Raw genomic sequence first — 25,909 nt, 5'->3', positions numbered from 1 at the left:
CTTTCCTCAACTTAATTCTCTCCACCCCGGAACTCGCCCTCCCAACCAAGTGATACTCACAGTCCGAAGTTTTCGCCTGGATCTTCGTGCACAAGAATTACAGGATATTTACTGCAGTTTTTCCAAGGGAGCTCTTTTCCTTGCTTATTGCTTTCCCAAGTTCGTGTGGTGCGAAAGGTCGGGCAAGGATCCTTTTCTCTCGAGGCTACCAAAAAGGTAGGGCGCCTCCCCGGGAGTCAGGATGTCCCGCTCGAGTCCAGTCGCATCACGTCGGGGTCACCAATTTGTCATAAACGCTCAGAGTCCAATCTGAGTTTTAGAATATTTTATTATAATCAAAAGGTGAAAAGTAATAAGCAAGCAGCGCTGGGTGTGCCGGGGAGTCTCTCTCCACCAACGACACACCGCAAAGAAAGAAAGAATACTTATTTAAAAGTATAGTTCATACATATTCATCACATTCCAAACTGATTTATAAAGAGGATTACACTTAAGGGTTGATTTTGATGTAAGTCTTCAAACCTTGAAGGGGAAGAGCCCCTCGCTGGTATTTTGTTAGGAGGGGTAGCGATAAGCTTAACACAGCTGGCCCAACAGATAAATCAGTAAGGGAGTAGCACCTTTGGTGCCATGTGGTCCTTTTCCAGGGATTAGCTTCTCCAAGCTAAGTACCCCGAAAAGGGCCACTGGCCCCATCTTTCGGTGCATTCCTGGCTAATCTTCCAAGGTCTGTGTTAGTTTCACCCCTTGGTGTGAGGAATATGCTTTTTGTTACACAAGACTGGTGTTTGAAATGCAGATAAAGTTCTATCCTTCCATGTCTCACAAGGACATTTTACTCCTTTAATTAACTTTGTATACCAATTGGAATTAATGCCAGTCCGAAGGTACTGTGTCAGCAGCTTTGACTTTTTATCTTTGACACAAATCACCTTTACATGTTTCACACTCTGAAAAGAGGGTGCCTTTAAGAGGCAGCAGTGTGGCCCTGTGGCTTTAGTCCCCTACCCTAGAGCTGTAGGAGTCCCACTGTGGGCAGCACGACCCTGGGCCCAGACTTTGCACAGATCACTTGCGGGTGAGACTTTTCCCAGACTGGCCAGGGAGCTTTGTCGTACGTGTTACCATTCCCTGGGACCTGGTTTGCAGGGTTGGAGGTTGTGCGCTGCACCGTTGGTTTGGGTACCACCGCCACCTTCCTCAACAGAGCCAGTTTGGGAGTGTGAAGACCTGCCCTTGTAGCCAGCTCTGAGTTCCAGCAGCCCTGTAGCCCCCATATATCTTGTGCTGCCCTGCCTCTTGCTTCAGAGGGACTTGTCTCATCAGCTGGGACCACTGTGGGATGAGGCAAGGGGTGGTAGCATCTCCTGGGGTGCACGGTCCCCAGCTGCTGCCCTAATACAGTTCCTGGTTTCATGTCCTGTACAGAGCTCTGCAGATTGCACTACAGTTGGAAAGAGGCTGAAGAGTGGGCTGAAGAGTGGGCTGCGCCTCAAATCGTGAGTGTCATGGCAACAAGCCCTCACTGCAGGGTCCTGAGGACAGTGGTGTCAGTACCCTACATCCCAGTGGGGTGGCAAGACCCACAAGCACCCTGGCTGTGAGGTGGAGGGAGGCTGCTTCCAGGGTTAGGAAAATGAGTTCAACCTCCACTGAGGAAAGGGGCAGGAGAGGGGGCCATGCCCCCATTCTTGCTGGGGAGGGATCTGCACTCTCAGGACCAGGTGTGGCCCAGGTTTCTGCCCTCGTGTCCCACGCTGATATTCTCCTCTCTCTCAAGGCGACATCTCCGGAGCAGCCTCCAGAGGGGGACCCATTCCTCTACAGCATCCTGGGCCACCACCACTGTCAGCCACTCTCTGCTGGGCAACTTTGAGGTAATGGTGCCCATGTCATGATGGCCTGCTGTGAAGGGAGGTGGGTCATGAGAGCTGGGATGGGCTGGCACCAGCCTGGGAGAAGCTGAGCCTGATGAGAGCCAGCTGCTTTCTACAGTAGTTGGAATGGGGCAGGGTGGCCTGTCCCAAGGGCGTGGTGTCTGTTGTCCATGTTGGTCAGCCAATGTTCACCAAGTGGGCAGCTCAGCCAGCACATCCTTCTCTGTTTCAGAAGGGTGATTTAAGCCCATCTGTGGGGTCTGCTTGAAAGCACAACCAAGGCCTCCAAAGAGCCTGGAGACACACAAGGGTCCGCAGACACCTGTTTGCAGTGCAGATTGTTGACCTTACGCTGTGTTTGAAGGTCTTTAATGCTTTCCTCCTCTCTCAGGAGTCCATCCTGAAAGGGCGGTTTGCACCATCGGGCCGCATCGAGGGCTTCACCGCAGAGATCGGTGCCAGCGGCTCCTACTGCCCCCAGCACGTCACCCTGCCCGTGGACGTCACCTACTTTGACATCTCCGAACACAGCGCGCCCTCGCCTTTCCTGGTACACAGATGGGCTGGGCTTGTGGGGGAGGTGACTGGGGGCTGTGTCCAGACACTGCATCTCTGTGGCTCCTCTTCTCTGGAAAGCGTGGCTCTAAGTGACTACACATCTGAGGATGCCACCATTTAACCTGCAAAGCAGAGAGGAAATAGGATCTTGGCAGGTCCCAGATGGGCTGTACATTTCTTCCTCTCACACATGCTGTTTCTTTTGCCCCAGGGAGTGATTGACTTGGAGGCCTTGGGAAAGAAGGGTTACAGTGTTCCTAAAGCTGGAACCATCCAAGTGGTGAGTGGTGGGTGGGCTCCTATTGCTTCTCCAGGTGGATATACTGCCTTGTCACAGAGGCTTGGGTGGGAAGGGAACATCTAGCTCCAACTACTGCTGTGGGCTGGGACATCTCCCACCAGAACAGGCTGCCCAAGGCCTCATCCAGCCTGGCCTTGAACACTTTAAGAGTGGGGAATCCACAGTTTATCTGATACCATTCTGCTAGACTGAAGCAGCAGTCAGAAAGCTTTGTACAGAATTTGCATGGCCACCAAAAAAGCACAGTGGAGGAACTGTGGGGTGGAGGAACCAAGGTGTTGGCAGAGAAATGAGGGAACAGGAGATTTGGGGTAGGTCAAAGCTGGTGGGAGCCTTGGCTGGAGATTGTATGTGTGCAGTGAGAATGGGATGGGAGCGCAAGAGTGGAGGTGAGTGGAGAGGACTTCCCTGTGTCAGATGGGTCACTAAGCAATGTTTACTGAATTTTATGATCTGGGCAAGAGCTGGGCCTCATGCAAAACCCCCTGGGACTGATATGGGGTAAGGATGACTCTTCTGGTCCCTTGTGTTCTCTCTTGTTGCCCCCGGATGCTCCCAGCCTTTCCCCTGGATTTATTCCTGGGCTATTCCTTGTCTGACTCCCACCCACCCATCCTGTACCCCCAGACCTTATTTAACCCCAACAAGACTGTGGTGAAGATGTTCTTGGTGACGTACGACTTCCAGGACATGCCTGCCAACCACATGACCTTCCTACGCCACCGCATCTTCTTGGTACCTGTGGGGAAAGAGAAAGCCACTGTGGCCTGCAGCGAGCCACCAGGCACCGGCCCACCCCGCAGGGTCCTCTGCTACCTGATGCATCTGAGGTAGGGATACTGGGTGGGATGAGGACCTGCCCAAGAGCACCTTGGGCTCCCAAACCGCTTTCCTCTGTGTTTCCTTCCCCAGACCTACAGACCTGGCTGCTTAGGGACATGGCAGCCTGACCCTATAGCTGTGGGGAGGAGCAGGGACCAACCTCTGTTTGCACTGAAGGGCTGCAGGGAGGTGGAAGCTGCCGTCCTGCCCAAAGACAGTGGGCTTTTTCCCTCCAAAAGCAACCAGAATGTGACCACCTTGACCAGGGGCCACAGCAGGGGAGGGAGTTGTGTTCCCTGCTCCCACTGAGGCTGTCCTAGCCCTTGCTTGCATGCCTGAAGTTTCTTCACCCTTCTCTCAGATTTCACAGCTCCAAGTCTGGGAAGATCTACCTTCATGACAACATCCGGCTGCTTTTCTCACGCAAGTCGATTGAGGTCGACTCGGGGATCCCATATGAACTGAAATCCTTCACGGAGATGCCAAGGAACCCTCGTTACTCACCCTGGCCCTGACCTTCTCCCTCGCTCAGCATCACTGAGGAGTGCCCAGTCCACTGTTTTGGGGATCAATGAGAAAAGGAGAGACCAAGCGCAGATGCCTTGAAGTGTCCCCAACCCCATGCACCCATCCTCCTGAGCAGCACTGATGTCACAGCTGTGCCCTGGGGCAGGGCTGGCATCACCAAAGGGGATTTATGAGGAGGGGCAGGGGCTGGGGAGCATCCCAAGGCTGCGCCCAGGACTTTTGTGAGCTGGGAGGTGTGGCTGGAGCTAAGGGAGAAGGCTGCTCCCAAACTGCACCTGGCCCTGGGTTGGGAGCAGAAAGTTCAGAAGTTTGTATTTATTAGTATTTATTGTCATAGGGGTGCGGAGGTGTTGGAGATACGGTTCCCGGCAGGGGGCAGACAGGGTGCTGGGGGTGAGGGCAGGCGTGGAGCATTAGCCCGGAGTGTGGCCGAGACTTACTGGGCACCGACTGTGCGTGGCTGAAACATCATTGTGTGCACGTATAGGGCGTGAATCCATCTAGATCCTCTGCCACCGACAGCAGTGACACGGGAACTGCGACCCTTTACGGGGCCACGTAGAACCCCCAGACCTATCCCGGGGGGGGGGGCTCACGGGCAGGTGAGGAGCAGCCCCTTCCCTCCACTGCAGCACCCCCACCGGCCTCCCCCTGCAGCACCCCGGGGCCGGGGGCTCGCCCCGCGGCACGCCGTATCGGGGCCCCGCCCGGGGCGCTGTAGTGGTACTTCTGTGTTGGTTTCTGTTTAATAAACGTTTGGAAACCCAGCCCGGACCTCTGGCGTCGCGGAACCACGTGGTGAGGCGGCCGCGCCGCGCCGGGACGAGAAGGGCGGCGCTGCCGGAAGTGGCGGTGCGGCGCGGAGAGAGTTCCGGGGCGGCGGGCGGGGAGCGGCGCGATGCTGGCGCAGGCGGCGCGGCGGGCCGGGCCCGAGCTGCTGCGGGTGCGGGGAGAGCCGGGGCCGGGGCCGGGGCCGGGGGTTGTTGGGTCGGAGCATCCTGAAGAGGGTTGGGATCCGAGGAGAGCGGGGCGGTGTCCGCAGCCCGCGTGCGGCCGCGGCGTGGAGCCCGGCGGCCCTGCAGCCCGGTGGGGGATGAGCGGTGCGCGCGGTGCCGGCCCCATGCCGTGCCTTTCCCTTCCCGCAGCGCGCACCACTGCTGAAGCGCCCGGCGTGGCTGGCCCCGGCCCCGCAGCGGCTGAACTCCGGCCTGCCCGTCAATATCGGCGTGCTGTTCGTGCCACAGCAGGAGGCGTGGGTGGTGGAGAGGATGGGCAAGTTCCACCGAATCCTCGAGCCTGTAAGGAGCCGCTTTTCTTCCTTTCTGGATCCCGCAGTTTCACTAGAGTGGTTGTGAGCGCGGGTTCCGGGCACGGTCCGAGTGCCCGTGCTCGTTCGTTTGGACTGTGGTCCTTTTAACTGCCCGTAGGTTGATCTCTGTAGCGGGGTGTTAACGGCGGTCCGTACGTTACACTCCCTCGTTTGTCAAGTAAGCTTGTTGGGAGCGACAGCAGCACATCGTGTTTGGGGTTCATTTATGCATCCCTCTGTTCTGGCTGAGCTGGGTGGGAAAGGCCCTGTCTGGCTGCAGGGCTTTGCTGTCTAATCCCACCTTTATCGCAGGGTTTGAATTTCCTCATCCCTTTGCTGGATCGGATACGTTATGTGCAGAGCCTCAAAGAAATCGTCATCAATGTCCCAGAGCAGTCAGCTGTCACCCTAGGTAAGGAAAGGCTTCTGTCCTCTGCCCGTTCCCTTGCATCTGGGGTGAAGCAAGGAGCAGTGTGGGATGAGCAGAGATGTCACAGGCTCCTGCACTCAGCCCTGCCCTGGGGACCCAGGTTTGACATACCTATGGCAGTGTGACCAGGAGAATCCCCCCACCAACCAGGATAAGTGTCTCCTGGATGAAGGCTGCTATCTGAGAAGGAGTGTTCAGTAGCCAGAGACCCTGTCACCAGTCAGATGAGTTAACCTCTTCCTATGTATGATTATTGACATTCTTTTGCCTGGTGTTGTAAAGAATTAGTCAAAAGCAATTTCACTACTTCCAAGGACCAACATCTATAGCAGGAATGGGACTACCCTTCTGAGCTCTGCTAATTCTCTTAGAGGAGGTGCCATGTGTTTGCTTTAGTAAACAGAATGTGTTGTTCTTTCCTGGCAGATAATGTCACCCTGCAGATTGATGGCGTACTCTATCTGCGTGTCATGGACCCCTACAAGGTATCATCCCTGCTGTGCTGAGGCCCACCTTGAGCCTAATAGCACAAGGCAGCTTGCAGCCTCCTGCAGCCCTGGCTTTGCCTGGCAGGCTCTGTGCAGTCTCATTGTGCCATGGCATCCCCTCACACATAGCTGGCTGGCCTCCCCCAGCTCACCTTTTTTTGGGACGTGTGCTGCATCCTCTTTGAGGCTTTATGTGCTGTGCAGGTGGGTGGGCCAAGTGTCCCTTTCCTGGGGCTGCTCTCTGGGAAGAAGAAGTCGGCAAAGATGTCTGCAGGAGATTTTTCATCTTAGCACTGTGTTTACCCATTCTGCCTCTCTTGGTGTCCCTTTCAGCGCTACTGCAAACTTTGTATCTTTCATTTCTGCTCCCCAGGCCAGCTATGGTGTGGAGGATCCTGAATATGCTGTGACTCAACTGGCCCAGACCACCATGAGATCTGAACTAGGCAAACTTTCCCTTGATAGAGTCTTCCGGGTGAGTTGGGGAGGTGGGTACTGGAGCTGTCAGCATCTGGCAGGTTCTTGAAACCCCACAGGGTCTGTGCAGCCAGGCTGCTACATTTAACACCAAAACCTTTTGCTTAGAGGGCTTCTGGCTTCTGTTTCACTCAGCCTGTTTGTGGATCTTTGGAGATGTGTCTTGCTTCAGTTATTTTCGGTCTGTGCCCTAGCCTGGATGGTGTAGCTCTGTTTCTCTCGAGTCATCAACATTTTACTCATGCCCAGTGATGAGTGTCCTGCTAACCATGTTCAAGCAGGCTGTAACCCTCATGCTGCATTTTTTTTTGTTGTTTAGAAGCAGGAACTGTTTGCATTCCTGGGAGAGATCTTTGTTTTCAATTGTACCAATGTTTGTAACAGCAATTTGAGTTTTAGTCACTGCTCTCACTGGATGAAGGTGATTTCAAGAGATATGGGGAGCATCTGGCCCTGTCTGAAACTCATGGAGTTAGGCTTTTCTGGCTAGCACTGTCCTCCAGGGGAGGTATCTGTATCCCTTCTGATCTTTGTCTTCATGTTCTCTTTTTTTTTCTCTACTCTTTTTTTTTTTTTTTTTACCTTCCAGGAACGCGAGTCCCTCAATGCCAACATAGTGGATGCTATCAACCAGGCCTCAGACTGCTGGGGTATCCGGTGCCTACGTTATGAGATTAAGGACATCCATGTACCCCCACGTGTGAAGGAATCTATGCAGATGCAGGTTTGGCTCTCTGGGCGAACAGTCTGAAATCAGACATAAGCCTCCCCTGCCACTCAGCACAGTCGTTCTCCATCCATAGCTGACAACACCATGCCCTGCAGCAGGGGAGGAAGCCTGTTGGCACCTTGGCTGCAAATACACAGCTACTGAATAAATAATTCCCGTCCTTATTCCTGCAGTGGAAGCCCCTGTCTGGTGCATGCAAGCTGTCCTAGCTCCCTTTAAAATCCCAAGAAGCAGAACTAGCCCACACTGGGGATCTCTCAGTGTTTTGTAGCCATCTTATCCTTTGCTAATCTGTGCTTGTCCAAGTGGTATGTCCTTTCCCCATGGGTGAGATTCCATCAGAACATCCATGGCATCTAGGCTGCTGACCTGTTGTCCTGCTTTCATGTAGGGCGGAGTTTGTTTCCTCTGCACTGCCTGGTATGATGCTGTCATTTGTCTCTAGAAGCAAAAAGCAATGTCAGTAACATACCAGTGGTTTAGTTGCTCAAGAACACTGTACTGAGCCACAGGCATTTAACGTTCAGCTTCTCATACTGTCCTTCTCAGTGGGGGCTGTGGGCAAGCACAAAGAGCTGGGAGAAGATGGTATTGGAATAGGTGACCTAAACTGGTCGAAGGGATGTTTGATACCATGTGACATCAGGTGGAAAAACTAAAAAGCTGTGGGGAGCAGGCTGGGGGACTGCCTGGGCATCAGTCAGCAGGTGGTGAGCTATTGCTTTGTCAGTCACTCATTTTGTAAAATGATATATTTGTATATATAATTACTGTTACTTCTCTCTTCCTTTACTGTCTTAGCAAGTAGTTTTTATATTTGAAAAAGAAGTTTTACTTCTTTCTTTCTGATTCTCTCCCCCATCCCATTGGGAGCTGAGCAGTGAGCAAATGGCAGTGTGGTGTGGAGCTGCCTGCAGGGTTGAACCTCAACACTGGCATTTGCAGGTGGAGGCAGAGCGACGGAAGCGAGCAACAGTGCTGGAATCAGAGGGGACACGGGAATCTGCTATCAATGTGGCTGAGGGGCAGAAGCAGGCCCAGATCTTGGCGTCAGAAGCCGAGAAAGCAGAACAAATCAACAAAGCTGCTGGTAGTGCTGTGGGCTGGAATGTGTCTTGAATGTTCAGGCCTGGGGGATCTGCCCTGCTCTATACTGAGGGGTGATACTCCTTGAGAGCGGACTGCATTGGTGTGGGTCAGGCTTCCTGAGCTGCTCATTCCTTGCTGCTAGGGCCTTTGAGTGCTGCCCCTCCACAGCCTGGAGAAGCAGGAACGCTGTTGTAGAACAGTGCTTTGCATGAATGAAATTTTCTTACTATAGTTCTTGCAAGCACTTTTTCTCACTTCTGATGTGCATTTTTTGCAGGAGAAGCCAATGCCATGTTGGTCAGGGCCAAGGCCAAGGCTGAGGCCATTCAGCTCCTGGCAGCTGCTCTGGCACAGCAGGTGAGCCATAGCTCCTGGGGGAAGCTAGAGCTTTGGTGCTAGCACTGAGGGAGGTGAAACTGAAGGTGGGGTGGCACATGGCTTCCTCTCTGTTGCCTTCTGGCATCTCCAGCAGCAGCGAGGAGTTTTGCTGCTGTGATGAGCCACCATGCAGGACAGGCTGGGCTGAGCTCTTGGTGGTACATGAGTAAGCATCTTTCCTCATGAGCCTGATCTTTCTCTCTTCAGCACGGCAGTGCAGCAGCCTCTCTTTCTGTGGCTGAGCAGTACGTGAGCGCCTTCTCCAAGCTTGCCAAAGATTCCAACACGGTCCTGCTGCCTACCAACACTGGTGATGTCACCCACATGGTAGCACAGGTCAGTGTCAGCAATGGGATCCCATTTGTTGGGGGCTGATGAAGGTGACAGCCCAATTGGCCCTAGTGGATGGATGGTTGTGCTGAGTGAGAGGTGTGGAGATGAAGAATGTGGACCAGTGGGTGGGTCTGAAATAGGTGTGTGAAATGGGTGTGAAATAGGAGGTGTGGGCTGGAGCAGCTCCTCTGTAGCATCCTCTTGTGGCAGTCCCTTGCTGTAGAACTGGCCTGTGCTGGTTTGCAGCTGTAGAAGGGAGAGCAGAACAAGCTGGGGGAAATACAAAGGAAGTACTGACTTTTTCACTGTCTGCTCGATATGTAAGTTTGCCTCTTCCCTGTCCATCTCTCTGCTGGCATGGAACTGAACGCAGAGCAAGGATTTGGGCCTGTTCCTGAAGGCACTGCTGTCTCCTGGCAGCTGTTTTCCATGCAGCTGTCTTGTAATGGTGGCATGGCATGGCAACGTCAGGGCTTCAGTGTCCTTTCAGAGGCCACTGTGGCCGCTTCTGCCTTGTGGGGCCTACTCTGTCCCAGCCCTATGCATACCCCATCTTCTGGCATGGCCCTGATGCAGGGGCTCTTCCTGCTGTCCCACAGGGCCCTCTTTAGAGACTAATAACCATCCTTGTTCCTGTATCATGCAGTGTCTCATCTCTTCCCTGAATGCTGTCTCATTTCCTGCAGGCATTGGGCATCTACACCACACTGACTAAGACGCAAGCTGTAAAGACTCAGGACGAGCTACCTCCAGCCCATGGGGACCCCCAGCCCCCCGACACAGAGATGATGCTTAAGGCAGAGCAGGTTACCTCCAGCTAGTGGGGCTGAACAGACACTGGACATACTGATGGGACAGCACCCACCAGAAAGGGGATACTTGTCCAGGGCCTGCAAGACTACGGGGAGCCCTGTTCTGCCTCCTTCCCCAGCTAGACATTCTTCTTCCCTTGGTCCTTATTTTGTATCTGAATCTGATCATGTAATAAATAGTATCATTGCTGCAGCATGTTCTTGTGGTGCTCAGGGCTGTTTCCCAACATGGAGGGATGCAACACGAAATGGTTTCTGTCATGAGAGGCACTGGGGCTGTGACAATCTGCAAGCAGAGCCTGGGAATCCCTTGCTGGGGCTGCGGGCTGCCTGTAACTGGAATTGCATGATTCCTTGTGCCAGTGCTTGTGTACAGTAGCTCAAGCTGATGCTGGTATCACTTGGGCAGTGGGTAGAGGAGCATGCTAGAAACTGGTGTTGGTATCAGTATGCAGGAAGGGAGGGGAGCTGCTCTGGAGTTTGACAGATACCAGTTGAGAGGGTTTGGAGCTGCAGTCTGTGCAAGAGAAATGCTAAAGCTCCTCCATCGAGTGCAGGAGCAGTCTGGGGCTTGTAGGGTAGTGGTAGAAGTGCCCCCAGTGGCACGTTACCGCAGAATCACAGGATATCTCAAGTTCCAAATCTAAGGAGCCCATTAAGATCACCAAGTCCAGCTCATGTCTCCAGGCAGCACCCCAACCCAATGCCCGACAGTGGTGTCCAAAGAGCTCGGGGCTGTGCCCGCTGCCCCGGGCAGCCTGTTCCAAGCCTACCACCCTCTGGGGCAGTGCCTTTCCCTGACCCCCCAGCCCTCCCATGGCACAGCTCTGTGCAGCTCTGTCTCTGCTCCCTGTGAGGAGCTGCAGCCGCCATCAGGCCTCCCCTCAGCTCTAGGCCCAGCACACCCAGAGCCTCCAGCCGCCCCTCACTACCTTCACCTCCCTCCTTTGAGCACTTTCTAATAGTTTCATGTCCTTTATTTATACTAATTAACGGATCTCGCTCTGGAGGAGCAGGGACGTGCTCGGCTCGCACACAAGGTGCTTGGAGGACTCAGTCCGGCAGAACCGCACCCGGCCGCCGGGGGGCGCTGTCGCACCCACAGCGCCGCGCGACGCCTCTCTAGGGCCGCCGGCGTTTCCGGGGCGGCTCGGGCCGGGCCGCGGCGGCCGCAGGTGAGGAGAGAGGGGAGCAGCGTGGCGGGGCTGGGAGGGATCCGGGGGGAGAAGTGGGATGCGGGCACTGAGGACAGCTGGAGCGGCTCGGGGGAGGTGGTGGCGAAGTGCTGAGGGAGTGCGTGGCAGCGACGGGACGGTGAGGAAAACACGAGGGGAGAGCTGTGGGGCCGGAGGTCTGAGAGGGGTGGGGGAGCTCTGAGGGGGGTCGAGGGCTCAGGAGTGGAATGAAGGGCACGGAGAAGAACACTGGAGTGTGGGAGATGCCAGAGTGCAGGGCAACGGCAGAGGGAGCTGTGGTTGATCTGGGGTTATTGGGAGGGTTAGGGGATGTGAGGATGGTGTGGTGTGGGTTTGGGGTGTGTGCAAGGTGTTGGGGCTTAGGCAGCAGCTTGGGCGTTATGAAAGTGGCTGCGGGGTGTCTGAGGTAGGAGGGCAGTCAGGATGCTAGGGAGGTGCGGGGGGGGGGGGGGTAGGATAGAGATCTGGGCATGAGGTGCTGGCTGAGCATTGGGGTGCTGTGCGGTGCCAGGGGGTGTTGATAGAGTGGCTGAACATTGTAAAGGGAGCTGGAAATGGGAGGGGATCGACTGCAGCAGCAGGGGAGCGTACAAGGGGTTACTCTGCAGGGGGTGGTAGCAGGGGTGTTACTGTGGTACTGACTGGTGCGGGACAGAATCACAGGGTGGTGGCTGGTGGCTATGAGGAAAGCTGGGGACAGGGGGCTGTGAGAAGTGTTGGTGCACAGAGTGCTGGCCAGGGATGGGTGCTGGCTTGGATGCATCACCTGGCTCAGGTAGAGCACTGGGAACTGAGCTTATCTGTCTTTCCTCATAGGATGCAGCGGTGGCCGGTTCTGCTTTTCCTGGCCTGGGTCTGCTTTCTCTTCTTCTCTGGTATTGGGCTCTTCATGAGTGGCTTCCTGCTCACACGGATTGAGCTTGCTAACAGCAGTTCCTGCTCAGACCCACTCATACCGCCACCATGGGACAAGCATAGCCTCCCACCAGGTTCCTGTTGGGTGCCCCAGCGCTTTCCCAAGGTCGTGCTTGTTATCATCGATGCCCTCCGTTTTGAATTTGCCTTGTTTAACCCAGACAAGGTCAACCCACTGCCCTATGAGAATAAGCTGAGTTTTCTGCACCACCTGGCAACCTCCCAGCCCCACCATGCCCGCCTCTACCGCTTCCTAGCTGATCCTCCCACTGCCACCATGCAACGCATCAAGGGCCTCACCACCGGTTCACTGCCCACTTTCATTGATGTGGGCAGCAACTTTGCCACCTATGCGATCCAGGAGGACAACCTGCTGGCACAGCTGGTGCAGAATGGTATGTGTGGTGTCCAGCCAGAGTAGGGCACGTAGACGGCACTCAGCAGTGCTCATGTGGGACCTTTATTCTTCTCTCCCAGTTAAGAGTGATGTTTAGCACATTTCTGGCCTGTCAGCTAATTCTTTCACCCTACCCCAGACTTGGCTGAAACTGTTATGCAGGTGGGGTTCCTCTGAGTTGCATTGGCAGTAAGAAACAATTGAGGTCTGGCTTAGGACTAATTCAGAGATGGTGAGAAGCGTGTGGAAGTGGCTGTACTAGTGGTGCCTGTCACAAGGTCACCACCAGGAGTGGCTCTGATAAGCCAAGGGCACTGCAAGTCTGTTGGCAGTCAGGTGAGACACCTGATGAGGGTGGAGCTAAAGCCAAGTATGGTATGGGAACCTATCTGCAGGTGTTGCCACATTTTCTGTGTAGTTCAGCACTGCCTGGAGGTGCTTAGTGAGTCAGTAAAGAGCTTCTTGTTAGGAGGAGATGACACTGTCTTGTGTTACCCAGAAAGACTTTCTTCAAGGGCCAGAATGCCTTCAGAGTGCTACAAATGTCAGTCATACTTTTGTCTGGGATGAGGCAGTGTTTCTGTGTGTGAGCAAGGCATGCAAATGCCCTAAGTCACCAGAGTGCAAAAATGCTGGTAGACCTTGTGCCCACAGCATTAAGCTGTGGGGTGGATGGATCCTGCTGTGAGGCTGGAGAGGCTCATAAAACACAGAGGTGTGGCTGGTTGCAGGCATGGCAAGGACAGGCAAAGTGTGGGCAATGGGAAGCATCCGTGCTCTTGCTTTGTCTGCATATAAAAACCCACCAGATTTGTGTTTCAAGTTTGAGCCCAGGACTCAGCTTCTGATCACCTGCTGTCAGTAGCTATCTATTGTCTTGTGTCTTACAGTTGGATTATGGGGCCCTTGGCAGTGCACTGTCTGCTCAGTACTACAATAATACAAACGAACAACTGTCTACTTTTTGGCCTGGTTAGTCTGTGCATCTTTCTACTAAGGTGATGTGGCAGAGGTTAATGATGACTAATGAGTTTGTGCTGGTGTACTGGGAGCTGAGGGCTCTTAGAGGCATAGGAAGAGGGCAGATCGCTTCCTTTATTCAAACTCTCATGCAACCAGGTGCTGATTTTAAGTTTCAGTTGCTTTTATTATGGATTTTAGAGGAGCCAGTGATCCAGCACCTGACCTGGATCTTCCCAGACTTGGCACCAGTGTGGTTAATGATGGCACTCAGGTGAGCTTACTACTCTCATTAATTCATTTCTTGCTGCCTCAGGAAGAAGAGTGGTCTTCATGGGTGATGATACTTGGGAAGGACTTTTCCCAAAGAAGTTTTTCCGCTCATATTTCTTCCCTTCTTTCAATGTGAAGGATCTTCACACTGTGGACAATGGGATCTTGCAGTATCTTTATCCGACTGGTAAGTAGCTCTTTCCTGAAGGCCAGTCTAACCCTTACAGGGCTCCTACTGCAAGCCTGGGGTAGAACTGAGGCATTTTTACATGATAGCTCTGGGCAGTCGCACCCACTCATGTCTGCTGCCCAGGGATTAAAGTATTCTAGCTGAATTTCCACAGATAAGCCAGCTTTGAGGACCCGTAGACTGTTTCTCTAAATATTTTTTCTCCATTTGGGAGGTAGGTCTGATTGATAGGACCGGGCTGCAATTTTGACTTCTACATCTGCCCTAGAAATACACAGCCAGGAGGAGCAGCTCTTTCCTCTTGCATTACTTTCCTACATGGCTGCCTGGCTGAGATTTAGGACAAATCCAGTAGTTCTGCCACCCAGTGGTAGGCAATGGCATGTTGCTGCTCCCAGTCTTGGAAAAGTTGAAGGGAGAGATTGATTTATGAATTTTATGTTAGTTCAGACTTCTTTCTGAGACCTAGGTTAGGGGAAATGTTCTTTGCTTTAACTGTATAAAAGACTAAGTCAAAGTTCCAATGATCTTTTGAGGTGAAGGTGAAGAGGTTTTGCCTTGTTGTTTGTCACATAACTGCAAATATATTGATTTTCATGTGCTGAGAGAGAGCAGAAGGGAGGGATATGCTCCTAGCTGGGGACAGCAATGGTATGCCAGGCCCACGTTCCACATGGGATACAGAGAGGCACATGGATGAGTCTAACCTGAAATATCTTCATTGAAGAACTGGATTTTCCTTTTCCTGAGCATCCCCTTAATTTGGCAAGTGGGGAAGAAGCAGAGTTTCCAGAGGCAGCCAGACAGCTCTGGCAGAGGGATCCAGGAGTAGAGCATGTTCTGAATCCTTGGCTGCTGTGTGATAAGACTTGTCTTGTTTTGCAGTGAATGGGGGTGAGTGGGACTTGCTGATCGCTCACTTCCTTGGTGTGGACCACTGTGGGCACAAACATGGACCTGACCATCCTGAAATGGCCAAGAAGCTCACCCAGATGAATGAGATGCTCAGGTGATTATAACAGTGGTGGGAGGTTACCAACTGGTTTTTGCTTTTAGCCAATCTAGCGGGATTTATGGATACAGAAACCCTGTTTCCAGGGAGAATGGGTGTGACCAGTAGTAGCTGTGACCCCAGCAATTAGACAGTCTCATCTATGCAGACATATGTTCATGGGGGAATGGCTAAGAACAGAGTCTGATTTCAGAGCTAAGGCTGTCTTCAGATCGTGGACCCTTGGTTCTCAAGCAAATATCAAGTGACGTAGCCTCACTTTCTGCATCTTAAGAATAGAGATTTTCACACTGGGACCTAGTTAATGTTTGAGAAGTGCTTGGAGAACCTTGACTAGAGAACGCTGCATTTACTGCACAGGTCTGTTAGTTGTGTTTTTGTGTCAGAGGGCAGAATGGAATCCAGAAATTCTGCATACACAGCCATGCCTGAAGCTGAAATGCTATGGCTGTTGACTTTTGGAACGGATTTCATTTTTGCTGCTACAGGTAAGGAGTAACTTGCCTTTCTGCATCTGAGAGCATGTATACATTGTGTCATACTTATTGCATTCTTCAGGGACAAATCCCACATCCTTAAAAGTAGGAGATTTCTGTTGCAGTAGATAAGACCCTCGTGGGATTAGCCTGAAATTGGGAGCATCCTTCTGAATTGCTTTCTTTTTAGAGATCCGTGAAGGCCTTGATGAATGCTCATAGGAGATTCGGAAAACATCAGTCCACCCTATTTCAATGCTCCAACTTTTTAGTTCATTTTTGGAGCATCTGTTGTCCCAGTCCCTGGTTTAGTTGCTACAGCTCTGTGTCAGCACCTAGTTTTGCTCAGGTCCTTTGATGGGCTTCACCTCTCTCATATGGTCAGGCTCAGAAGGGACATATCCTCTCGCACCTGTGCTCCTAGGGGTTGATGACTTTCCTTACATGTGTTGACAGGTCCTTGGTGGATCACCTGGGGAATGACACTCTCCTTCTGGTGGCTGGCGACCATGGCATGACAGAGACTGGAGACCATGGTGGTGACAGCCAGAGGGAAGTGAATGCAGCACTGTTTGTGTATAGTAAAACACCCCTGTTTGGCACTGATCCTCCTGAGGTAAGGAGCTGAACCTTAGTTGCTACTTCCTGAGGTGGAGTCCAGGGCAAAAACTGCTTTGTGGGATACAGAATGTAACAGCTCAATCAGGATTGTTTAGATTGAGAGGGCCAGAGAGTCTGTCACCTTTTCTGAAGGAAGAGTGGAAAACCTGACAAATATTGCAAATAACCGAAGTTAATTAACTCAGCAAAATACCTGAATTTAATTAATATCAGGTTGTGTCAAATACAGTTTGGTATTTTTTGTAAGACAAGTTTGATTGAGAAAAACATGTTTGCAGGAAGAGTGATAGCAGATTCTGCAGAACTGTTCCAATTCTGCATTACGTCTTCGCCAGTTAGTTTGCAGCATACACGTGACAGGGCAGGCAGCTTCCCACTCCCTTATTCCTCCTGAAAGGGTCTGCAGGAGTGACATTTACCTTCAGCTTTGGAGGCAGTGCAGTGATGTTTGTGGGGCTGGTATTCAGGCTCCTCCAACTGTGAGGTGTGTTTGTGTATGGTCACAGGAGCTATTAGACAGTGAAAGCCAGACCCAAGGACTTGCAGGCATCTTCTGTCATACACTTTTGGCAGGGTTGAGCTTCCCCTGTGTTTTAATCCTTGTTGTTCCCAGTATCTCCCCTTAGTAGAGATGCCTCACCATCATCTGCTCTCCCAAGTGAAAGTCTACTGTGTGTTGCTGTGTCCTTTCCAAATGTCTTATTCCTCCCCTGTCTCTCCAGGAGCCTGAGGCCATTCCCCAGGTGAACCTGGTACCCACTGTGGCCCTGCTGCTGGGTGTGCCCATTCCCTACAGTAGCATTGGGGAAGTGATGGCTGAGCTGTTCTCCGGGGACAGTGACACTGTGTCTGAAGCCTTGCAGCAGCTCTTGGTTTATCACATCAATGCCAAGCAGGTACGGCAGGGAAAGACTTGCTGGCAGTTCTGTGGTAGTGCCAGGGGTCAGTTGTGTGGTCCTAGCTCTTGGACATGTTGGGCATTCACTGCATTCAGCTTTTTGGGAGCTGCTTTCAGCCAGGTGCTTCGGCAGTTGTTTGGAAGCTAGGTTGGTAGACTGTACTGCATCTATGGCAAGCCTTACTGCTAAACTAAAGGGAAGAGGAAAAAGTTTTTTAGGCACATACCTCTTCTGCTTGGTATAGGTGAGACAGTGATATGGCATTATCTTTCATAGAGAAATTTGTGAGTTACCTGCTTGCAGTGTTTGCTCCAGTGTAAGACAGAATCATATTCCAAATGCAAATGGGAAGCACCTGTTCAGCACTTGGTAACGAGTGCTGTGTTGAAGAAAATACTGATCTGGAAGGTGTTATTTACTTGAGGATGAGGTCCCAGGTGGTTAGAGGTGAGTTTGGTTACTTGGAGAAGCTGATGGGAAGGGTGTTTCCTCAAGGATGAAGATGACACTTTCCTTAATGGAGACTGAGATGTACATGTAGGTGTTCTGATGTTTCTTCAGTCTGGGAGGAGAAGTGATGTCAGCTATAACACTATTCTAGATAAGTGACAGAAGGAAAATGGTAGTAAATGAAGTACTGAATAAAAGAAACACCGTGTAATAATGGAGAATAAATTGGAACAGAGAAGAAACAATTTACAGAGTGCAAGACTTGTTAATGCAAGTCATTACAAAACACTCATAAGACTTTTGTTGCAACTTTGGGGTCATAGCTGGCTCTGTTCCTGTGGTCTTGAAGTAGAAGGCAGAAAGAGCTCTCCTTAGTGCAGTGGCTTAATGTACCTGTCAAAAGGAGTGAACAATTTGATTTGATCTACTATAAGCTGTTTAATTTGATGTCTGTTGTCAGGGAAAAAAAAAAAACCAACAACACAAGGTGAAAGTTGGCACTGGGTTAATAGTAATAGCTGGTGATGACTTGAACTTCTGGGGCATATTTGCCTTGTTGTTACCGAAGACTCTGTGTGTGAACCCTTAATGATGTGTAGTATTAACAGGTGAGGAACTGGGTGGCTGAAAGATGTCAGGACAGAAATGTTGTGTGAGAGGGATCGAGTTTTCTGCCAGTCATGTCCTGCATTTGAGTATCCAGTCCCAGATGATGCACCTTGGAATGTGGCTGTCCTTGCAGGGGCTGGCAGTTTGAGACTGCTCGAACTCTGAAGGGTTAACGTGAGGAAGATGGTAGTGAATCTCCTTCCCAGCACTGCTTTCTGACACTGTGTCTTCTCTCCCGTTGCAGGTAGACCGCTTCCTGCACTCCTACTCTCTAGTGGCTCAGAACCTGCCAGCAGAGCAGCTCCAGGACCTGCAGGAGCTCTTCTCCAGTGCTGTAGAGGAGCACATTCAGCTCTTGGCCCAGGTGCAGAGTGCAGTGCTGGCATCTCCAGAATTGGAGTCCAAGCTCAGAAGCCTCATCAGCCGCTTCCAGCTCTATCTGCGACAGGCACGGGCTGTGTGCACCCAGTCCTGGGCTCGCTTTCATCCTCTGCGTATGGTGGGGGGCTGTGCCCTCATTGCTACTTCCTGCTTGCTCTGCTATGTGGCCTCGGAGTTGGCCATAGTGTCAGACTCTTTCTATCGCAGCTGCCTCCTGTACCCCCTACTTTGGGGGCTGGTGACAGCTGTTCTGCGTGGGCTGGTCTCTGTGTTCACCCAGGAGGAGCTGGATTTCCTACTGCTGTTGTCCTGGGCAGCTGCAGCATCTCTGCTGGGCTTTTTCTGGCACTGGTGGGGCTGGCATCCCAAGCGAGCCCGTTTATTGGGCAGCCAGCCTCCCTTGGCTGGCATTGGTCTGAGGCAGAGGCTGCGAGTGTGGCTGGGGCTGGCCTTTCCCATGGGCATTCTCCTTTTCCGCTGCGGAGCCATGTTCTCTGATAGCTTTGTGGTAGCTGAGGCCCAAGTTGCCCCGTTCCTGCTGGCCTCACTGGTGATGTTGCTGATCGGGAAGCTCCACTGGGATGGTCGCCTGACTGTGCCAGAAGGTCCCAAACAGCAGCCTCTTGGCTTTTTCTCTTACCGAAAAGAGAGCTGGCACCTGTTGTGCCTTGTGGCTGTGCTTCTGGTGTGTGTGCGGCTCTCTGGTTTCTTCCACCAGTGCCGTGAAGAAATCCCTCAGTGCCGGCCCTCCATTTTCCTTCCACCCCTTGCCAGCCTAAGAAACACACGGGCCAAGAACCTCTTCTACCTCTTATGTGTGGCCTTGCTGGCTGGGCTGGTGTATGCAGTGCGGAGCTGGCTGCGACACTACGGCAATCTGAACAGCTCAGACCCCCTTGTGCTCTTTGTGCGTTGGGGTTTCCCACTGGTGGTCCTTTGCATCGCCTGCTACTGGGCTGTTGCCTCCAGTGCTGAGGACTCTCTGGGCAAGCTGCAGGAGCTGGTACAGGTGGCAGTTGTTGCCTTTCCATGGGCTGTCTATGGGTTAGCATCTATGGGGTTGCTGCTCTTGCTGTGCCATCCCATGACAGTGTTTGCAAAGGACTCGCGAGAGTCTGCAGGATCCATTGTCACTCCGTACCAGGGGATTCCCAGCTCCAAAGTCGACTTGCTTCAGGTCATCCCTCAGATCTACAAGAGGATGCAGGAGTCGGAGAAGAGTCGCCTGGAACGTCGCAGCTGCAGGGCCACAGTCGCAGCCTATGGGCTAGGCAGTGTGTACTCGGCAGCCCTGGTCATAGCACTCACCCTCCTGGGCTTCCTCTTGATGCTCCTGCACACTGAGCGACTCAGTCTTGCCTTCCTACTCCTCTTCTTGGAGGCCTTTGTGCTGCTGCACATCTACACACGTGCCAGAAGCCTCGCAGGAGACACTGGTGAGTCAGGATTCAGTGGAGCATCTTTTGGAGGTGCAATCTGAGCGTTATCCTCTGCAGCCTTATCCTGTTTCCAGTGGGAGAGGCAGAGGCCAGTCTGTGCTCCTGGGGAGTTACAGTACACAGATCCTCCTTGTAGGATCCTCCTAGCTTTTTTAGAGCTGCTTAAATCCTCTATTAGAAGAGAGATGAGTGCGGTATGGAGGCAGTGTGAGAGAACAAGGGACCCTTGTTCCTGCCCCAGCACTTCTTTCCAGAACTGGGAGTAGCTGCCAAGCCCACTGTTGCTGACGGAGTCCAGGAGCAGGGTGGGCAGCAGAGGCAGCACCTGGCCACATACCAACATCCTGGTTAGCTTCTGTCTCGGAAGAGTGGGAGGGAAACATGAAAGAAAACCCTGTAGGTTTCTTTGAGCTGTGTTCCTTGATGCTGATCTCTGTTTCTCTCTCTTTCTTTCTCAGAGCCTTTTTCAGTGCCCTGGTTTGCAGTCATCTCATGGCTCCTTGCTGCTTCCCAGTTCTTCTATTCCACGGGCCATCAGCCCATCTTCCCGGCCATCCACTGGAATGCAGCCTTTGTGGGCTTTCACCTTGACCACAGCACAAACCTCCTGCCTGCTGTCCTGGTGGGCGCCAACACGTTTGCCTCCCATATCCTCTTTGCAGGTAAATCAATTTCTTCCTGGGCCGTTGAACCTGAGCAGACATGGCTTTGCCTTGTCTGGAGGTCTGCAGGCGGAGCACGAGGTGGTGAAGGCTCCAGCACCAACTGAACAGCAGCACCCTCACTGTCCCCTTCTGGGGCTGCAGAGCTGCCTGTGGTTTGCAACCTCCATGCAGTTGTGCCTGACCAGCAAGCTGGAGCTGGAGTATATGCTTCCTGACACATCCAGGGCATGACGGCAGAGCCTAGACTGCTCCTCATCTCCTGGGCCTCTGGTAACTTCATGTGCCTTTGTCCTCGAGGTAGTTGGCTGCCCTCTGCTCCTGCTTTGGCCCTTTGTGTGTGAGATGCCCAGCTCACAGAAGAAGAAGTCCAAGAGGGATCCTCAGAGGGAGCTGCAGCAGACGGTGGACGAACACATGATGGAGATGAGACTGCGGGAGTCCCCAGAGAAGTTCTCCACTGCTCTGCTGCAGCTGGGGCTGAAGTACCTCTTTGTTCTTGGGGTGCAGGTATGGTCTGAGGTGGGATGGCTGTGTGAGAATAATGCTGTGCAGTAAGAACCATGGTGCACTTTGACATGAGGTGAGGCTCAGATGGGTCAGAGGCAGTCCCAGCGGTGAAATGTTGAGTTACTGGTGGAGAAACATGCAAAGATCCTCTTCTTAATCCACACAATTAGAAGAAGGACACCAGCATGGAAGCAGCAGTACAGATTTAGGTTGCTTTTCATTTCCATCTGCCTGGAATATCTGTTAGGAAATGCAGGGTTGTAATCCCTCTCATCTTCTTCTGAGTCATGCATCATCTTTGGTTTCTGTGTATGCTGGTATCATGGTGGTGTAGGGAGATAAATGTCCGAAACCTAATCCTGTGAAAGAAGTCAGCAACATTCTGGGGTTTAGCCTTTCAAGTCATTTTCCTTTATGGTCAGACCAGAAACAGTGTGAGACCAGGAGGCTGTGCATGAATGCCCTTCTCGCTGAAAGATTATGTCAGCTTAGCCATAGTGGGAGCTCTCCTGTGTGGTGTCCTTAGCCAGCCCTTTCCTTGGAGGGGCTGTGTGCACCACAAGTTGTTTGTCTTTCCTGATCTGATGATGGGAGGGAATCCTCTTTGGGATGCTAATTTCTGATGTAGCGGCCTCTTAGGTCTGCATAGTTCTGTATCACTTTCAGATATGAACCTTTTGCCCAGAAGGACTCTCCAGAGCGTCACTTGTAACTTTCTTTTCCTGGTCTCATCAACAGCTTCTGGCCTGTGTGTGTGCAGCTGTGATCCTCAGGAGACACCTTATGGTCTGGAAGGTCTTTGCCCCAAAGTAAGTTTAAGGAGTTACTCTGATGTTGGGTGAAGGCTCATATCGCTGATGTCTTGGCTGCAGTTCGTAGCCAGTAATGCTCTAAGTGACGGTGTGATCGATCTTATATGACTTTTTCCTAGTAATGGCTGTAGGATTGTCCTTGACTGCTTCATGTTCAGAAGCTGGACTCAGACTAGAGCATAGTAGGTTCTCCTTGATTTTCAAGGACACCTAGAGCCCACCTGCAAGCTAAGAACATTCATGGCAGAGAGTCAAAGGTAGTGTACCAGACGACAGATGAGATGCAAACTTTTGGGACAGTTGGCATGTGGGGTGTCCTTGACCTCTGAGGGTTCCCAAACTCCACTTGAGTGTCTTCGTGAATGGCCTTGAAGCCAGCAAGGGACCAAAGGCATGCTTGGCTTTCAGATTGCAAGCAGCATCCACTGCTGAGGATCAAACATAATCCAGGTTTTAGGACTGGTGATGCTACCAGTCTCTCACTGACAGGGAAGACAATCTATTTGGTACTCAGGTAGCGTAATACCTTGTTGCATCTGTTCTGCTCTCAGGTTCCTCTTTGAGTCTCTGGGCTTCATGGTGAGCAGCATCTGTCTCCTGCTGGGGATCTCCCTGGTCATGCGTGTGGACTGTGCCGTTAGCACCTGGTTCAGCCAGCTTCAGCTCAGGTAGCACCGAAGATGTGGGGAGCCTGACTTGCTCATCGGCCAAGGCTGTGGTCATCTCCCTGATTCCCTAGCACCAGGAGGGGTACGACAGCCATCAGCAATGGGTGCCTGCCGACAGCAGTTTGGGATTATTCCTCTCTCCATGCCTCAGTGGTGTGCAAAAGGACCAGTGCCAGCTGTTCCCTGTTCATCGTGATGCTCTGCAGGGAGCATGCTTCTCAGTGGTTGAGGTTGGAAATCTTGTGCATTTATTAGCAGCAGGAGGAAGCCAAGCAGCAAGAGTCCTGAGGTGCTTCTCTAGGGAAACAACAGCAGGATGTCTTGCTACTGCATTCCCAACAACTGCCCCAGCTGTGCAGCTAGTAGGCTGCAGTGGTCTGCAATGTGCCTGGAGAGCATCATCTTGCCTGTGCAGAGACACTGACTCTCTTGAAGGGGCCCGATGAAGAGGGATAGAGAGGAAAGGCTACTTTAGCTCTGCCCTCTTGCTGGGTCCTACAGCCACCACTTCTCTCTGCGTGCTCAGTTTTCATGCTGGAATCAAAGTGCATACAATTATGCTAGCAGATGGTTCCTGGGGTCTTGGTTACAGCTGCCCTCCTGTCAGGCTAGTTCATTTGTCTTATTGAGCCTTTCCTGCCTTTTACTCACTCCTGTTTTCGTGATGTTCCTAAACAGTACTAAGGGCAGGGTAGAGCAGACTGAGCTTTCTTGAACAGCCTGAAGCAGGCTTAGTTTTCTGGGAAGATGATAGCAGAGCAAATTGTGTCCATCACTGAGAACTCTCCACTCAGCCTTGGCCTGCATTGTCCACATAGTCAGGACTGTAGCAGCCAAGGCTCTTGGTCTCCTCCAGAGTACATGCTGCAGGATGCCTGGTAGTTGATTGGGAACAGCTAGTTGCTAGCAGGATGTAGTGACAGAGCATCTGACTCACCCTTGTGCTGGGTCATGTTAGGAGGAAAGGGGCATCTAGTGAAGCTATCCACAGGATTGACCTTGGTGAAAGCTGAGAACAGCTGCTTGAGATTTGTGAGCAGGGGACAGCTCCTGCAAGGTGGCCTAACCCACTGATATATGTGTATGTGCTGGGGGGTTTCTGTCACCTTGATGGCATCCTAGGCACTGTGGAGGTTGGCATCAGTACTGGGTGCTTATCACCCTCTTGATCTTGCTTTTCCACATGAGGTTTTCTGCTTCAAGTGAGCTATCTCAAACCTGCTTTTGACTGTGTGCTGTCAGATGTATATCTATATGAGCAGAGGTGAAAGAAGGTGATCTTGCTGCCTGGATGCATTCCAGTTAAACTCCCCTGGCACTGTTGATGGGAGCTGTGATTCCTTACTGCCCTGAACCACTGTGTGGCATTATTTGGTGCTATGAAACTTTTCAACTCTTTTCCCTCTGGAAAGAGCTGAGAACTGCTTGCCTGGGATTCTTCTTTCAATTTTTGTTCTGGTCCCTGCTTGGTTTTTTGACTCATGCACTCTAACTGCTCGTGCTTGAGTTCCTCACTCAGTCTGAGAGAGACTGCCTGTATAACTCCAGTTTCTTCCTCATCTCTGCCCTGGAAGGCCCTAGGGAAAATGTCTAGCCACCTCATTGATTGTTTGAGTTCTTACTGTCATGTCCCAAGTGCCCAGTAGCTGTGGAAAACGTCCTTTGAGGGCAGGTTTAGTTTTGTCTTTTGCCCAGCCTGGGTGGTAGTGCTTGCTCAGGTGTCAGGAGGTCATTCCAGGGAGGCTTATACTGCTCTAATTTTGCACTTCTATTGCTTGGCCAGCTTCTATCCTACTGCCTCTGCTCTTCAGCTTTGCATTTCTCCACCTCTGTGGTCCTGTCTTGCATAATTTCACCTGACAAAACCACAGATGGGTTTGTAGCTGAAAAAACTACCTTGACTGGCTCGCTGCAACTTGGTTGCATATACAGCAGTGCTGGTGCAAGGAAAGAGGCAGTAGCGTGTAGCTGGGAGCTGCACAGAAAGAGTGCAGCTTACAGTTAGATAGGCTTAAGCAGTTTCATCATTCTTTAAATAAGTTATTGACTATATACTGTTACTCCTTGGTGGCTGAAGGGTTTTCAGGTATTGCGGGGTAATGCCGAGGGATGAGAATGCTTTTGTTTGGAAAGAAGGAAAGGGATGGAAGTAGCAACTACACAGTGAATCTTCATTTAACATGACATTAGATAATGTGTTACTAATCTCCAAGTCTGGAGCCCCCCACATGCCTTGTTCTAACCTTATAACCCAGTCAGGACCTTGCTGCCTGAATGTGTTTGTGTTGGCAGAAGTCCTTAAGGTCATTAATGCTGTGATAACTGGCCTGTGAGATCTCTGCTGCAGCCACCCAGGCCCCTGGGCTTTGTTCTCTCCCACCTCTGGGGCTAGTTCCTCTTTCAGCAGCTGTCATCATGCTGCCAAACCTTCCTCTGCCTGCTTTTAAGTGCAGCATCCTTTCCTCATCCCCCTGCCTCCAAGGCTGTGGCAGCTCTGTGGAACCAGAGGCTTGTGGCCTTGGAGGCTGGGGTAGAGCAGAGAGATAGAGCTGCAGCTGTGTAAAAACTCACGTCTTGCCAGAGAATGACTAGACAGTGGCAGTCCCCATTGCAGAGTATGAATTTGGACTTTGTTCTAGCCATGTTGTGTTTTAGTAGATTTGAGCCTGGGTCAAAAGCTGAGGCTCCCTTGTGAGCTTCTGACAAATTGTTACACTTACTCATGCTTCAGTCTACTCTCTAGAAATACTGTAACCTCATTCCCTGACTCCTCTTATAGAGGGATAAGGATGTAGCTTAAACTTTACATCACCTGGATTTATTATTTGCAGTAATGAAACTACAGGTATGTAATCATCACTGCAGTGATGCCAAGGACAGAGAACTGGCCTTATACTGACTGCTCTGCCAAGGGAGACTGGCTACTACACCAAAGAATTTAGAGTTAAGTTTTCCAAGGGCTGGAGATGCTCTTATTTTATTTCATTCGTGTATTTAGTCTTTACTGGCCTTCCCTAACAGCCTTCGAGCTAATCATTTGGCTGCTGTTCTTCTGAGTGTTTTGGGGATAAGCTTGTTGACCTCGGAATCACGACTTGCTGCTGGTGGTGGAAAAAATGTGGCTGTGCGTGCTCATTTAAAACCACAAAGGGCGTGCTGTGGAAGGTGTGCGCTGCTCCAAGAGGAAGAAACCTGGCGTGCTGGGGGAGGAGGCTCTGCTTTGCACTCTTCCATTCAGAGTGTCACCACAGCTGGCTGCTTCTCTCCTAGAGCTGAAGCACGCGAGTGGGAGCAGCAATGTCCTGCC

The 25,909-nt window shown here is 51.8% G+C and overlaps 3 protein-coding genes across 10 annotated transcripts in view; all 3 read left to right on the top strand.

Annotated features, from left to right (window-relative positions):
- The window catches only part of ATOSB (atos homolog B), a 40,595-nt gene extending 35,847 nt beyond the window's left edge, over positions 1-4,748 (top strand). For all 6 annotated transcript variants that reach the window (XM_065740074.1, XM_065740072.1, XM_065740073.1 and 3 more), the window contains 6 exons: positions 1,429-1,499; positions 1,781-1,877; positions 2,269-2,427; positions 2,647-2,715; positions 3,364-3,566; positions 3,920-4,748. In XM_065740074.1, coding sequence (XP_065596146.1) covers positions 1,429-1,499; positions 1,781-1,877; positions 2,269-2,427; positions 2,647-2,715; positions 3,364-3,566; positions 3,920-4,073 — 753 coding nt within the window. In that variant the 3' untranslated portion in view covers positions 4,074-4,748. The remainder of the gene's footprint in view (positions 1-1,428; positions 1,500-1,780; positions 1,878-2,268; positions 2,428-2,646; positions 2,716-3,363; positions 3,567-3,919) is intronic.
- Positions 4,749-4,954: 206 nt separating this feature from the next.
- Positions 4,955-10,328, top strand: STOML2 (stomatin like 2). The gene is made up of 10 exons (XM_065740053.1): positions 4,955-5,029; positions 5,232-5,384; positions 5,708-5,807; positions 6,252-6,310; positions 6,687-6,788; positions 7,380-7,514; positions 8,466-8,610; positions 8,887-8,966; positions 9,195-9,323; positions 10,007-10,328. The coding sequence occupies exons 1-10, from the start codon at positions 4,985-4,987 to the stop codon at positions 10,139-10,141; spliced, it is 1,083 nt and encodes a 360-aa protein (XP_065596125.1). The 5' UTR covers positions 4,955-4,984; the 3' UTR covers positions 10,142-10,328.
- A 959-nt stretch (positions 10,329-11,287) lies between these two features.
- On the top strand, positions 11,288-25,152 carry PIGO (phosphatidylinositol glycan anchor biosynthesis class O). Of its 3 annotated transcripts, XM_065740065.1 has the most exons (11): positions 11,288-11,307; positions 12,145-12,638; positions 13,917-14,060; positions 14,949-15,072; positions 16,008-16,167; positions 16,895-17,068; positions 18,375-19,947; positions 20,409-20,612; positions 20,917-21,122; positions 21,861-21,931; positions 22,486-25,152. In XM_065740065.1, the coding sequence occupies exons 2-11, from the start codon at positions 12,146-12,148 to the stop codon at positions 22,604-22,606; spliced, it is 3,270 nt and encodes a 1,089-aa protein (XP_065596137.1). In that variant the 5' UTR covers positions 11,288-11,307; position 12,145; the 3' UTR covers positions 22,607-25,152. The 3 variants fall into 3 exon arrangements, with proteins under 3 accessions (XP_065596137.1, XP_065596139.1, XP_065596136.1); XM_065740064.1 differs by lacking the exon at positions 11,288-11,307 and having other exon boundaries at positions 12,071-12,638; XM_065740067.1 differs by lacking the exons at positions 11,288-11,307; positions 21,861-21,931; positions 22,486-25,152 and having other exon boundaries at positions 12,003-12,638; positions 20,913-21,051.
- The last annotated feature ends 757 nt before the right edge of the window (positions 25,153-25,909 follow it).

This window comes from Cyrtonyx montezumae, unplaced genomic scaffold (assembly GCF_038088225.1).
Source record: "Cyrtonyx montezumae isolate F1298 unplaced genomic scaffold, pur_monq_1.0 scaffold_25, whole genome shotgun sequence".
In the NCBI taxonomy this organism is placed as follows: Eukaryota; Metazoa; Chordata; class Aves; order Galliformes; family Odontophoridae; genus Cyrtonyx; species Cyrtonyx montezumae.
The sequence above is the reverse complement of the archived record's forward strand: the minus strand, read 5'-3'. Positions and strand labels throughout refer to the sequence as shown.

What these genes read in the sequence shown, in the direction of transcription:
- STOML2 (XM_065740053.1), top strand. Translation starts at nt 4,985, where the DNA reads ATGCTGGCGCAGGCGGCGCGGCGGGCCGGGCCCGAGCTGCTGCGG. An exon ending in TCCACCGAATCCTCGAGCCT is followed by an intron (nt 5,385 to 5,707) that starts GTAAGGAGCCGC and finishes CCTTTATCGCAG; the next exon opens with GGTTTGAATTTCCTCATCCC. An exon ending in AGGAATCTATGCAGATGCAG is followed by an intron (nt 7,515 to 8,465) that starts GTTTGGCTCTCT and finishes TGGCATTTGCAG; the next exon opens with GTGGAGGCAGAGCGACGGAA.
- PIGO (XM_065740064.1), top strand. Translation starts at nt 12,086, where the DNA reads ATGCATCACCTGGCTCAGGTAGAGCACTGGGAACTGAGCTTATCTGTC. An exon ending in GGCACAGCTGGTGCAGAATG is followed by an intron (nt 12,639 to 13,916) that starts GTATGTGTGGTG and finishes TTGCTGCCTCAG; the next exon opens with GAAGAAGAGTGGTCTTCATG. An exon ending in TGGAAGGTCTTTGCCCCAAA is followed by an intron (nt 21,932 to 22,485) that starts GTAAGTTTAAGG and finishes TTCTGCTCTCAG; the next exon opens with GTTCCTCTTTGAGTCTCTGG.